The sequence below is a fragment of the Arvicola amphibius genome, chromosome 3 (assembly GCF_903992535.2).
Source record: "Arvicola amphibius chromosome 3, mArvAmp1.2, whole genome shotgun sequence".
NCBI classification, from domain to species: Eukaryota; Metazoa; Chordata; class Mammalia; order Rodentia; family Cricetidae; genus Arvicola; species Arvicola amphibius.
In genome coordinates, this window is record NC_052049.1 from 92665364 (window position 1) to 92678716 (window position 13353).

Genomic DNA, 13353 nt, shown 5'->3' on the forward strand with positions numbered 1-13353 from the left:
CTGAAGTCCCAGACTGACTCCAATAGATGGTTTCAATCCAATTGTCACACAGATAGATAATCCTGGTTAAATGGGTCACAGAATAAAACCAGAACTCATGTAACTGGAATGGATGGAAGATAAAAGAAAGTGGGGCGAGGGAGGCATGGGGGTTAAACATGTATGAAATAGACAAATAACAAAATTAGAAAAAAGAAAGGAAGGAAAAAGACAAGAAGGAAGGAAGAAAAGAAGGAAGGAAGAAAAGAAGGAAGGAAGGAAGGAAGGAAGGAAGGAAGGAAGGAAGGAAGGAAGGAAGGAAAAAACAATAAATGTTTCCAAGATTCAAGGATAAGGGACCCTATTAGTGGTGACAGGCATGTGCACTCCTTTAATTCTAGCACTCAAGAGGCAAAACAATTAGATCTCTGTGAGTTTTTGGTCATAGGTCAGACTGGTCTACAGAGCAAGTTCCAGTACAGCCAAGGTGACACAGAGAAAACCTGTTTTAAGCAACCAAGAGTGGGAGGAGAGAGGGGGTAGGGACTCTTATACATGTCTGGTAGGAATATAAATTAGTTCCACTACTATAGAAATCAGTGTGGGGGTGGGTGTGGGGGTTCAACAAAAACTAAATGTGATAATTGGCTTTACATCAACTTGCCATAGCCTAGAACCACCTAGCAAGAGAGTCTAGGATGAAGAATTGTCAGGTCAGGTGGGCCTGTAAGCACATCTATGGAGAACTGTAGGGGATTTTTAGGTGGGGTGGGAAGAAGGCTCATCCTAAATGTAGGTGGATCCTTTTTATGGGCTAAGCTCTGCATAAGAGTGGAGAAAGCCAGCTGAGCAGAAGCTACAAGGAAGCAGAACTGTGCTCACTCTCTCTTCCCCTGACTGTGGATATGAATAGACTAGCTGCATGAATTTCTGCCTTGATTGCCCCTCAAAGATAATTGAACCTGGAATTGAAGGCAAATTAATCCTTCCTCCACTAAGTTATTCTTTTTTTAAGATATTTTATCACAACGGAAATGAACCTTAAACACTAAAACAAACCATAATATAACCCCCTTTGTCAGTTTTGAGTATATACATAATGGAATCAAAGTCAGCATATGGAAGAAATATGTGGACATTATTGTGATTCTGTGCACAAAGCCCACTTATGGAACTAGCTTAGGTATTTATCAATGGAGAAATGGATTTCTCAGTGTGGTGCATATATGCATTATATTTACCAATATCAGTTTATTCATAAAAAACCAAAATATCACTTATGGGAATATATATGTATCCAGAAATAGTCCTGTTAATTAAAATAATCCAGACACAGAAAGACAAATACTATGTATTCTCTCATGTGTTGAGTCTGTGTTTGAAGGGGGCATAAAAATGTAATGATGAGTTAAATGAGAAATTTTAAAATGTGAATAAGCTTCATAGAGAGATGTGCCAAGAGATAAAAACAGGTATGGATTTTTTATTACAATATTTTATTACTTTAAAAAATACCAATCCAATTCCCAATCTCTCCCCTCCTCCCACTCCCTCCACATACCCTCCCACCCCACCACCCTCCAATCCTAAAAGAATGCAATGCTCCCTGCCCTGTGGAAAGTCCAAGGCCCTCCTTACTACTTCTAGGCTGAGCAAAGTATAAATCCAAAGAGAATATGATCCCAAGAAGCCAGTACATGCAGTAGAGACAAATCCCAGTGCCACTGTCAGTGGCCCCTCAGTCTGCCCCAACTGTCAACCACATTCAGAGGGACTAGTCTGATCCCATGCTCATTTACTCCCAGTCCAGTTGGAGTTGGTGAGCTCCTATTAACTTAGGCAAACTGTCTCAGTTGGTGAACCCCTCATGGTCTTGACTTCCTTGCTCATACTCTCACTCCTTCCACTCTTCAACTGGATCTTGGGAGCTCAGCACAGTGCTCCCATGTGGTTCATTGCCTCTGTTCCCATCTGTTGTTGGATGAAGGTTCTATGATGATATTTAAGATAATCATCAGTCTGACTACAAGGCAAGGCCAGTTCAGGCACCCTCCCCCTATTACTTAGGGTCTTAACTGGGGTCATCCTTGTGGATTCAAGGGAATTTTTCTAGAGCCATATTTTTTGCTAACTCCATAATGGCTCCTTCAATAAAGATATATCTTTCCTTGCTCTCATATCTGTCCTTCCTCCATCTTGACTATTCCATTCCCTCAAGTTCTCCTCAACCCTGCCCTTCTCCCCTTCTCCCCTTCCTTCTAGCCCCTGCCCTCATGATCCCAATTTTGTCAGGCAGTTTTGCCTGTTTCCAATTTCCAGGTAAGTCTATATATTTTTTCTTTGGGTTTACCTTATTACTTAGCTTCTCTAGAATCATGAACTATAGGCTCAATGTCCTTTGTTTATGGCTAGTATCCACTTATAAGTGAGTACATACCATATCCATTTTTGGGGGTCTGGGTTACCTCACTCAGGATAGTGTTTTCTAATTCCATCCATTTGCATGCAAAATTCAAGATGTCATTTTTTTAACCACTGAATAGTATTCTAATGTGTAAATGTGCCACACTTTCTTCATCCATTCTTCAGTTCAGGGGCATCTAGGTTGTTTCCAGATTCTGGCTATTACAAATAATGTGGCTATGAACATAGTTGAATAAATGCTTTTGTAGTATGATTGAGCATCTTTTGGATATACGCCCAAGATTGGTATTGCTGAATCCTGAGGTAGGTTGATTTCCAATTTTCTGAGAAACTGCCATACTGATTTCCAAAGTGGTTGTACAAGTTTGCATTCCCACCAGCAATGGATGAGTGTTCCCCTTTCTCTACATCCTCTCCAGCATAAGCTATCATTAGTGTTTTTTGATCTTAGCCATTCTGACAGGTATAAGATGGTATCTCAGAGCTGTTTTGATTTGCATTTCCCTAATAGCTAAGGAAGTTGAACATGTCCTTAAGTATCTTTTGGCTATTTGAAATTCTTCTGTTTAGTACAATACACCATTTTTTTTAAATTGGGTTATTTAGAATTTTAATGTCTGATTTCTTGAGTTCTTTATATATTTTGGAGATCAGTTCTTTGTCTGATGTGGGGTTGGTGAAGATCTTTTCCCATTCAGTAGGTTGCCTTTTTGTCTTATTGACTGTGTCCTTTGCTTTACAGAAGCTTCTCGGTATCAGGAGGTCCTGATATTTATTGTTTAATATTGTTTATTATTTATTGTTGCTCTTATTGTCTATGCTACTGGGGTTATATTTAGGAAGTGGTCTTTTGTTCCCATGCATTGAAGGCTACTTCCCACTTTTTCTTCTATAAGGTTCAGTGTGATCAGATTTATATTGAGGTCTTTAATCCATTTGGACTTGAGTTTTGTGCAGGGCGATAGATATGAATCTAATATTTCATTCCTCTACAGGTTGACAACCATTTATGCCAGCACCATTTGTTGAAGATGCTTTCTTTTTCCATTGTACAATTTTAGCTTCTTTGTCAAAAATCAGGTGTTCATAGGTGTGTGGATTAACATCCAGGTCTTCAATTCTATTCCATTGATTAGAGGCATTACCATCCCTGACATCAAGCTCTATTACAGAGTTATAGTAATCAAAACAGCTTGATATTGGCATAAAACAGGTATAGATATTATTACAGTATAGAATACGCAAGTTTGAAAGTGAAATGATGAGACCCATTATTTTAAACAACTAATATATTTTAATAAAAAGTAAATTAGGGTCTGGTATGTAGCTCAGTGTTAGAGCACATTCCTAGCATTTGTGAGGACTTGGGTTTAAGTTTCAATATTTCAAGTATTTCATCACCCATAGATGAAGCACTGTTGATGCAGGAGGTCTCCAAGAAGTAAAATTGATGCTATAAAGGATTCACACATAAACTCATAAACCTATGATGCTATAAAGGATTTACTCACAAACAGACTGTCCTGGTTGGGGTTCTTATTCCTATGAAGAGATATCATAACCATAGCAACACTACTAAGTGGAAACATTTAATTGAGGGGGCTCACTTAAGTTTTAGAGGTCCAGTCCATTATCATTATCTTGGGAAATATGACAGCAAACATGGCAGCATGCAGGCAAATGTGGTACTGGAACTGAGAGTCTTATATCATCTTGACTTAGAAGCAACAGGGAGTCAACTAAAAGTAACACTGAGGGAAGTTTGAGCAAGAGACCTCAAAGCCCACCCCCACAGTGACACACTTGCTTCAACAAGGCCACACCTCCTATCAGTGCCACTCCGTTTAGGGTCATTTTCTTTCAAACCAGTCCACTTGATTATGAAATATGAAATGACACGAAGAGCTTAGCTACAGAATGTCACCTCCAGTGGCCATGGCAGATGATAGTGCACTATCCAAGCTTGTTAGACACTGTAAAGAATTGTGTATACAATAATTGAAGTGTGGTGTTGCAAAGGAAGTTTCTGCTAATGTTTATTCACCAAGACTGACTTCTAGGAGACAACCTTGACTTACTACTAGCCATTAGGTCCATCCTTAGACCAAAGAATATGCCTCTACCATCAACACAAGGGGGCAGTTCTGGGTCACAGCCACCAGTAAGTCCTTGTCTCCTATTAAGTTCCCTCTGTTCCTATCAGACAAAGCATAATTCTGCCAGGTGAGCAAGATGAACCCAGGCAACAACCGTTTGAAAAGAGAGATTCTGGTGCGCTTATGGAATTATGGAAATACATTTGCTCTATAAATCTCTCATCTACCCAAGTGAGCAGACATTCAGTCTCAGTTTAGACTGTAGAAACAGAGTAACCCGGACCTGAAAGAGACTTAAGGATGAAATATGTTGAAAGCAGGAGTCTAAACCTCTATAAGCTAGCAGAACTCTCTGGTCCAGGCCAACTCCTATGAGCACCGGCCAGAGCTGGATGCAAGTTATATTATCAAAGAGATTTTCTTAACTAAGATCTAAGTGTATAGAATGGTTTCTTACAAGGAAGGCAAGTTGATTCTACAACACTATAGTAGTAAATGGCTTCTGAGAGAGAAAAACAAGTTTTCCCAATGGAATTAGGCCCCTGATAAGTTATCAAGTCTATACATATATAATCAAAGAACACTGAACGCACTCGGTATGGTTTGTGTATGTGTGTGCGCATGCTCATAAAAACAATAAAAATTAAGAAGAGAACATGAATTTGACAGGTAGGGAACATGAGGGGAATTGGAAATGGGAGCAGGAGGAAATTGTGTAAATACAGTATCCATGTATGAAATTCTAAAAAAAAATGACGACTAAATTATAAAGAGTTCTATGAGATAAAGATTCAAAACTTGCAGTAGTCTGTCTTCTCCCATGTCAGAGAGGCAGGGAGATTATGGCCCACTCTGTGCAGGACAGAGATGAATTTTGCATGCATTTGCTGTCTTCAGCTTTGTCTGCTGTTGAGCCCCCTCACAGCATTAGAACGGAAGGCCCTCTCCTGGGACTATTGATTCCTCCTCAGTCACAGCTGAAATCCCTTCTAGGCGCAAACAAGCTCTGCTATTTAAAGACAAGGAGCTCCTGTCTCACTTTTCTTCTGTCGCCATCTGCTAAGCTGAGAGAAAACAAAACCAACCCAGGAGTTTGTTTTCACTGCCGTGTATCCACAAATTTTGGAGAGATTGAAACTTGTGTTTTTTTGTTAGACTCCTTCACAGGACTGATCAACATCCTGACAGACATTATTTGGCGATTCACTGGAGACTTCATGGCCCCCGACCTGGTTTGCAGAGTTGTCCGCTATTTGCAGGTATGGAAATCACCTTCCCAGTGTGAGGAGCTACACTGAGGCCAACATCAGCTCTGGGGATAGCATGCAGGAAATTACTACTAAACCTGTGTTCATGTGCAACCCGTCACTCCCTCCTTCCTAGGTGAAAAGAAAGGAATTCTAGGTGAAATTCTAGAATTTCTAAAAATGGAGGTTTCTTTTGCTACAAATAATGCATATGCAAAGCAACAATTAAAATAATAAGTACATCACTGAATGAAAACAGTGGTAAGCAGTAACCCTTGCGACCTGCTATAGCTCGATACTACCCCACAGATCTCTCAATGCTTACTGTTTTATCGCTCAGACTCTTCTTCCAGGAAAACGTTAACAAATGGCTACAAAATAAATATTAACCACCTAATTACCACATAAACTCACTTTCTTAAATATCTATTAGCATTTGAATACCTATAAGTTATTAGCCTTCAAATATTTTATAACTGATACTTACTATGTCTTATTCTTTGCTATAAAGTACATTTAAATACATATTTACATTTGAAATACAAAATACATTTAAATACACATAGGGCCTGCTGATATGCTTTAATATAAACTAAATATGTGGATAATATGCATATGTGATTTACAGTATAGCATAAGATGATTTGAATAGGCCTTAGAAGAAGGCTTTGTGGGTAAAGGGCTTGCAATGCATGCATGAGGAAATTACTGGGCTTGTATCCCCAACATCCCCATAAAAGCTGGGCAAGGTCATGTGTATCTGTAATGCCAGCAGTGGGGAGACAGAGACCAGTCAACCCCTGAAGTTAACTGGCGCCAGCCAGTCCAGCCAATCGGTAAATGGTGGGCTCAATTAGAAACCCTGTTCTTCTGAACTTACAGTTAAATCCCATTACTCCGTTTCTAGTGCAGTTCTTCAGGTCTAAATTATCTCAGATCTACAGAAAAATAACAGCATATCTGGGAAACACTGCGCTCTTAGAGTCCACTTGCTAGGAATTTTAGGATATCTGCATACATCTTCAAAGTAAGATTATGGTTTCATTCAGTTTATTACTTTTGAGTCTTGGTAACATTTGTTTCTTTGTGGGAAAACAAATGAGAATAGCTGTGCTATTCTTCTTTATGCTCTGAATACGACTTTGAAAGGAGTCACTGCAGAGGGGTGGTGTTTTGTTAGAGTGAATTTGGTATGAACCCGTTGGGCATGCCGGGGGTGCAGTCATCAATATTCAATGCTTCTATGAAAAATGTCTTCTGCCTTCTTGTGGAGACTATTTTTGTGAAGAGAGCTGATTTTGATTATTCTATTACTATAATAGTAATTGATTGCTGAAGAGCAAATTATAACCAAACTTAGTTGCCTAATATGATATGTATTTATCCTTTCATGGTGTCTATTAGTCAAAAACTCAGAAATAGGTTTCTTAGGCTAGAATCCATGAGATGATTCATGGCACTGGGCCTTTGTAGGGCTTATCTGGGACCAGACGATTCACTTATGTAACCAGTGGCTAACGTGTGGCCTCCGCTGGGTGCTCAGTAGTATCCTCCCAATACAGCAACTGGACTTCCCAAGAGCAGTTTGTCCTGGTGACCAAAAGAGAAGTGTCAATGGACTTCACGTAATTGTCTCAGTAGTTCAACACCATGGCCTCCACATTTTTTCTCTTGGGCACACAAGGCAACTCTGATTCTTTATGGGGAAGAAGGGAACCACTGGAGAGACTGAAAGCAAGAGAAGACAGCTACTGGGGACCTGTTGGAGGTTGGCCACCACATATACCATGCTGCTTTCCAAAAGTGCATTTGTAATTCACCCTGTTTTTCTTATTTACCAACTTTAAGCTGTGACTGATAACCCATACCAAAAACATTTCTTCAATTTTCTTTATTAACAATTACTAAAATAATAGTATATAAGATACATCTTGGCAGGAAAATTCCAATGATTCTCTCCTATGATGGCAGAGGAGAATGTTGGCAAGCTGCCGGAATGAAGTCTTGTAGGGTTCTGCAGATTCACCAAAGGCTTGCAACAGCACCAAAGAGAAAACCCAGCTGACTGGAGGAAACTGAGCTTTGTCTGTTTCTGTGATATCCTTGAGTATTAACAGCTTTCCTTCGCAGGGAAGCATTCTGCCAGGCATCAAGAGAGTAGATCATGGATAGAGCCTTGCAAAGTGATTTCCCAGAGAGCTGCCATTATTCCAAGCAGCTGGCAATTCTTCAGAGGACCAGACTTGCAAGGCTCACTCAGATATTTTTCTTTGTAAAACCTCTTTCTCTCTGGGTATTCGTCCAAAACAATTACAGGAAAGTGATGTAAGCTATGAGATAACCGTTGAGAAAACCAATAAATGAAACAAATGCTAAAACATAAGCTGAGTAGTGACACATTATAGGAGCCTTGAAAATCTATCACATATTCCTAAGACCTCAGAAAATAAGTGCACACCTTGGACTGGGCAGTTGTCAGGAATGGGGGTGGCCCAAAGCTATTGCCTTTGACTGAGACATCTGAAAAAGTCTTTTCATGACTAAAAGAAGTTTAAGAAATTAGGAGTAGGAAGAAAGCAACTCAACACAAGAAATGTTGTGTGTGTCAGGGCCACAGCTAACACCACAATCAACAGTGACGACTGTGCACTGTTCCTTCTCCGAGGTCAGCAACAGACAAGGATGCCAGCCTTGCCGCTTCCACTCAGCTAAAAAGGCTGCCAACAGAAAGAAGTAAAAGCTTCCAAATTAGGCATGCAGAAGCAAAAATGCCTCTAAAGAGCCTACCAGAAGGTTAGAATTAATAAATAAAGCCAAATTTTGCAGAATATAAAATCAAAACACAAAATGTGAGGCATATCTACATAAAAAAAGAAATTATGGAAACTACTGTACTTATAATAACTACAGCAGTATACCAAACATGGAGGTATATATTTCAATAAGTACCTGTCAGGTCTACAAACTGGAAATTATAACTCTACAATTAAATAAGTTAAAGACAAAAGAAATTAAATACGACATAAGTAGATAGAAAGATAGTTAACAGCCATGGATCAGAAGAAATGGGGTTTTTTGTTTTCTTTGTTTTTTTTAATTTTATTGCTTTATAAATAATGCTATTCAAAATTTCCACTTCCTCCCCTCCTATCATTTCCCTCCCACTCCCCACTCACTCTCATCCTCACCCTCCAGTCGGAAGAGAGGGCAGGGTACTCTTCCCCGGGGGAAGTCCAAGGCGCTCCTCCCTCCATCCAGGCATAGGAAGGTGTGCATCCAAACAGACTAGGATCCCAAAAGGCAAGTACATGCAGTAGAGACAAATCCCAGTGCCATTATCATTGGCTTCTCAGTCAGTCCCCATTATCAGCAACATTCAGAGAGTCCAGTTTGATCACATGCTTGTTCAGTCCCAGTCCAGCTGGATTTGGTGAGCTCCCATTAGATCAGGCACACTGTCTCAGTGGGTGGACCAACCCCTCACAGCCCTGACTTCCTTGCTCATATTCTCCCTCCTTCTTCTCTTTGAGATACTATCTTACACCTGCCAGAATGGCTAAAATCAAAAACACCAATGACAACCTATGCTGGAGAGGACGTGGAGAAAGGAGAACACTCATCCATTGCTTGTGGGAATGCAGACTTGTGCAACTACTTTGGAAATCAGTGTTGCTATTTCTGAGAAAATTGGGAGTCAACCTACCTCAGGATACAGCAATACCACTCTTGGGAATATACCCAAGAGATGCCCAATCATACTGTAAAAGCATTTGTTCAACTATGTTTATAGCAGCACTATTGTAATAGCCAGAACCTGGAAACAACCTAGGTGCCCCTCAGTGGAAGAATGGATGAAGAAGGTGTGGCACATATGCACATTAGAGTTCTACTCAGTGGTAAAAAACAACAATGACTGTAGGAGGAGGCGGCGGGCTGCGTCCTGCCACCCAGCAACTTAACCCCCGAAATAACCACAAAAATTATATTAATTTAATTACTGCCTGGCCCATTATATCTAGCCTCTTCTTGGCCAACTCTCACATCCTGATCTAAGCCATTTCTGTTAATCTGTGTGTCACCACGAGGTCGTGGCTTACTGGAAAAGATTCAGCTTCTCTGACCTGGTGACTTCACAGTAGCTCTCTCTGTGTGCCTTCCTCCTTCCAGCATTCAGTTCTGTCTTCCCGCCTATCTAAGTGATGCCCTATCAAAAGGCCAAGGCAGTTTCTTTATTTAACCAATGAAAGCAACACAAACACAGAAGGGCCTCCTACACCAAATGACATCTTGAATATTGCATGTAAATGGATGGAAATAAAAAAAAAACACTATCCTGAGTGAGATAAAAGATGAATATGGTATGTACTCATTCATTAGTGGATTCTATCCATAAACAAAGGACATTGTGCCTTTAGTTTGTGATTCTAGAGAAGCTAAGTAATAAGGTGAACCCAAAGAAAAACATACATAGATCCTCCTGGAAGTTGGAAGCAGTCAAGATCACCAGGCAAAAGTTGGGAGCATGGAGGTGGGGTGGGGTAGCGTAAGGGGAGAGTAGGTAGAGAAGTGAGGAGGGACGGATTGGGGAGAGATTGGGGGAGTGGGATGGTTGAGATGGAGAAAGGGTGGATATGGGAGCAGGGAAAAATATCTTAATTAAGGAAGCAATTTTAGGGTTGGCAAGAGACTTGACTCTAGAGGGGTCTCCAGGTGTCCACAGGGATATCCCCAGCTAGGTCCTTGGGCAGAAGAGGAGAGGGTGCCTGAACTGGCCTTTTCTCATAGTCACACTGATGACTATTTGAATATCACCATAGAACCTTCATCTGGCAATGGATGAAGATAGAGACAGAGACCCACATAGGAGCACTGGACTGAACTCCCAAGGTCCAGTTGAAGAGCAGAAGGAGGGAAATGTTTTTTTGTAAACTGCTTTAAATGATCTACAGATTCAATGTAATCCAAGTAGAATTCCAACCACATTTCTCATGCAAATAGAAAACACAACTATAATACATATAAAATCAAAAAGACTCCAAATAGATGAATCAATATTGAACAAGGAGATAAGAGCTGCATCTGTTACACTGCTTAATTTGAAAAAATACATGGTAATGTTACCTATTATTAGCAGGTTAGTGTTAATCTGAGTCTTTAATTTTAATACTGCACTTTTATGAAATTGGGTGCACCAGAGCTTGGTGTATATATATATATATATATTTAGCTTTGGATTGTATGTCTTGGGTAACTGTCCCCTTGATTAGAGTGAACTGATCATCTGTATTTCTTCTGGTTACTTTTAGTTTGAAGTCTCTTTTGCTATCTATAAGAATAATAACATCTGCCTGCATCCCAATTCCATTTATTTGGAATACATTTCTATATCCTTTCACTTTTATGTAGTACCTATCTTTCAAATTAAGATGAGTTTCTTAGAGACAATATAAAGACAGATTTTGCTTCTCAACCCAATCAACTAGCTTGTGTTTTAAATCGAAGAGGTGAAGCCATTAATGTTATTGAAAGCTGTTGGTGTCAGACGTTGTTTTGTTTTGCTGCTTGTGTTTTTAGTTGTCTTATTGCTTCAGTAGTCCTGTCTTCATTGGTTTTCCATCTAGAGTCTCCTCGCTGTACTTAATCCTCTCTTCGGTCTGAAGCATTCAAGAAATTAGGGATAGGAAGGGAGCAACTCAACACTATTTCTTACTTTTTAGTCTTTAAAACATTGCTTAAAAACCCTGTAAATCACCGAAGCTTCTTAGAGACAGCAACTGCACTCTTGCCTGTACAACACTCAGAATTGCTATTACAAGTATTATAGGCAGGCAGAATTGTGCCCATGGTGAATCTGGTCACTTTTATGTCAAATAAGCAGCCATCAGATGCCAACTTTAAGAAATTCTTTTAAGCTTTCTCTGTCTAATCCCAGTTATTTTCTGTGACATTTTTAAATTCTTCTCTCATATATAACATTCCAAACATAGCTTCCTTTCCTTTCCCTCCTCTAGTTCCCCACCCCACCTCCTCTCTCCACCCCAGAACCTCCTTCCCCATCTATCTATCATCTGAAAAGAGCAGGACTCCCAGGGACTTCAACCAAGCATGGCATAACAAGATACTGTAAGACCAGGCAGGTACCATCACATCAAGGTCAGTCAAGGCAACCCTGTAGGAGGCAAGTAGACAAAATAGACAGAGACAACTCCCCTCCACCCCTGCTTCAGTTAGGAATTCCACAAGAACACCAAGCTATTCAGCCATAACGTATATACAGAGGGTCTAGGTCAGACCCTCACAGGCTCTCTGATCTGTGAGCCCTCATGAATCCTGGTCAGTTGAATGTGTGGACCATGCTCTCATGGTGCCCATGATCACTCTCGTTTCTCAGATTTTTCCTCCCCACTTCTCTGCAGAATTCCCTGATGTTTGGTTGAGGGTCTCTGCATCTGTTCCCATCAGCTGGTAGTCTTTTGGGTCTCTAGGATAACTATTCTGCTAGACTCCAGCCCAGAACACTCTGAAGAAAGGATAAACTATAGGTTGAGGCCTTGCCTAGTTACAGGAGATAGCTGACTCAGGTTCCACATCCCCCATTTTGTTACTGAGTTTTTCAGTTGCATCTTCCTATCTGTTTGAGTTCTCTTTGATATTTCTGTTTCTTTATTGAATTCAGTTTTCAAATCCTGGATTTTCTCCATCAATTCATTCATCTTTATATTTGTATTTTCTTGGAAATCCCCTGGGCATTTACTACTATTCTCTTTAAGTTCATTGAACTATTTGTGTCTTCTTCTAATTCCTTGAATTATTTGATGAGGCTTATGGTTGTTCTTTTGAGTTCTGCATCCTCTAATTCATTTAGGTAATTCTCAATGAAGAAAATTTCTGTAGCAATGATGTATTTGGGGAAAATATACTGTCTTGGCCTTTTTCATTATTTGTGTTTATGTGATGAGACCTGGCTATGAAGACTTCTTTTTTGTATATGTGCCTAATCTAAGATTTTAAACTTGCAAACTGTAACACAAATAATAGAAACCTAAAAGCAGATATTGAGGTTCAAACTGAAGTTCAGAAAAGTAAAGCAACCAAGCCACTAGAGAACTCTTACCTCTATGAAATTTTCAGATTGATAAGAGAGCCAGTTCCTGTCTCATCCTGCCTCATATTCCTCTATATTGCTGGTATTAAAGGCATGTACCACCACTGCCAGGCCTCTACAGCTAACTAGCGTGGCTGCTGGCATTAAAGGTGTGTGCCACTATTGACTGAGGTTTCTGTCCCACCCTGTCTTGCAACCATTCAATCCCAAAGAACCACACAACTTATTGGCATATTAGATCATGATTTCTTATCAACTAATTCTTACATTAATCCATAACTCTTTGTCTGTGTTATCTGCATAGCTTGATACATTTCATCAGCATGTAATTCTCATCTTGCTTCCACTCTGTCTGGGTTATGATTGTAGATTGAACCTTTCCTCTTCCCAGAATTCTCCTGTTCTGGTTGCCCCACCTATACTTCCTGCCTGGCTACTGGCCAACCAGCATTTTATTAAACAAGTACAAATGACAAATCTTTACAGGGTACAAGACCATTGT

General features: G+C 40.0%; 1 protein-coding gene across 3 annotated transcripts in view; it reads left to right on the forward strand.

Moving 5' to 3' along the window:
• Npsr1 (neuropeptide S receptor 1) overlaps positions 1 to 13353 on the forward strand; it is a 194776-nt gene that overhangs the window by 143064 nt on the left and 38359 nt on the right. The window contains exon 3 of one of the 3 annotated variants that reach the window (XM_038323901.1): positions 5655 to 5758. The exons of 1 other annotated variant lie outside the window; for it this stretch is intronic. In XM_038323901.1, coding sequence (XP_038179829.1) covers positions 5655 to 5758 — 104 coding nt within the window. The remainder of the gene's footprint in view (positions 1 to 5654; positions 5759 to 13353) is intronic. One more of the 3 variants, XM_038323902.1, reaches the window with a different exon arrangement.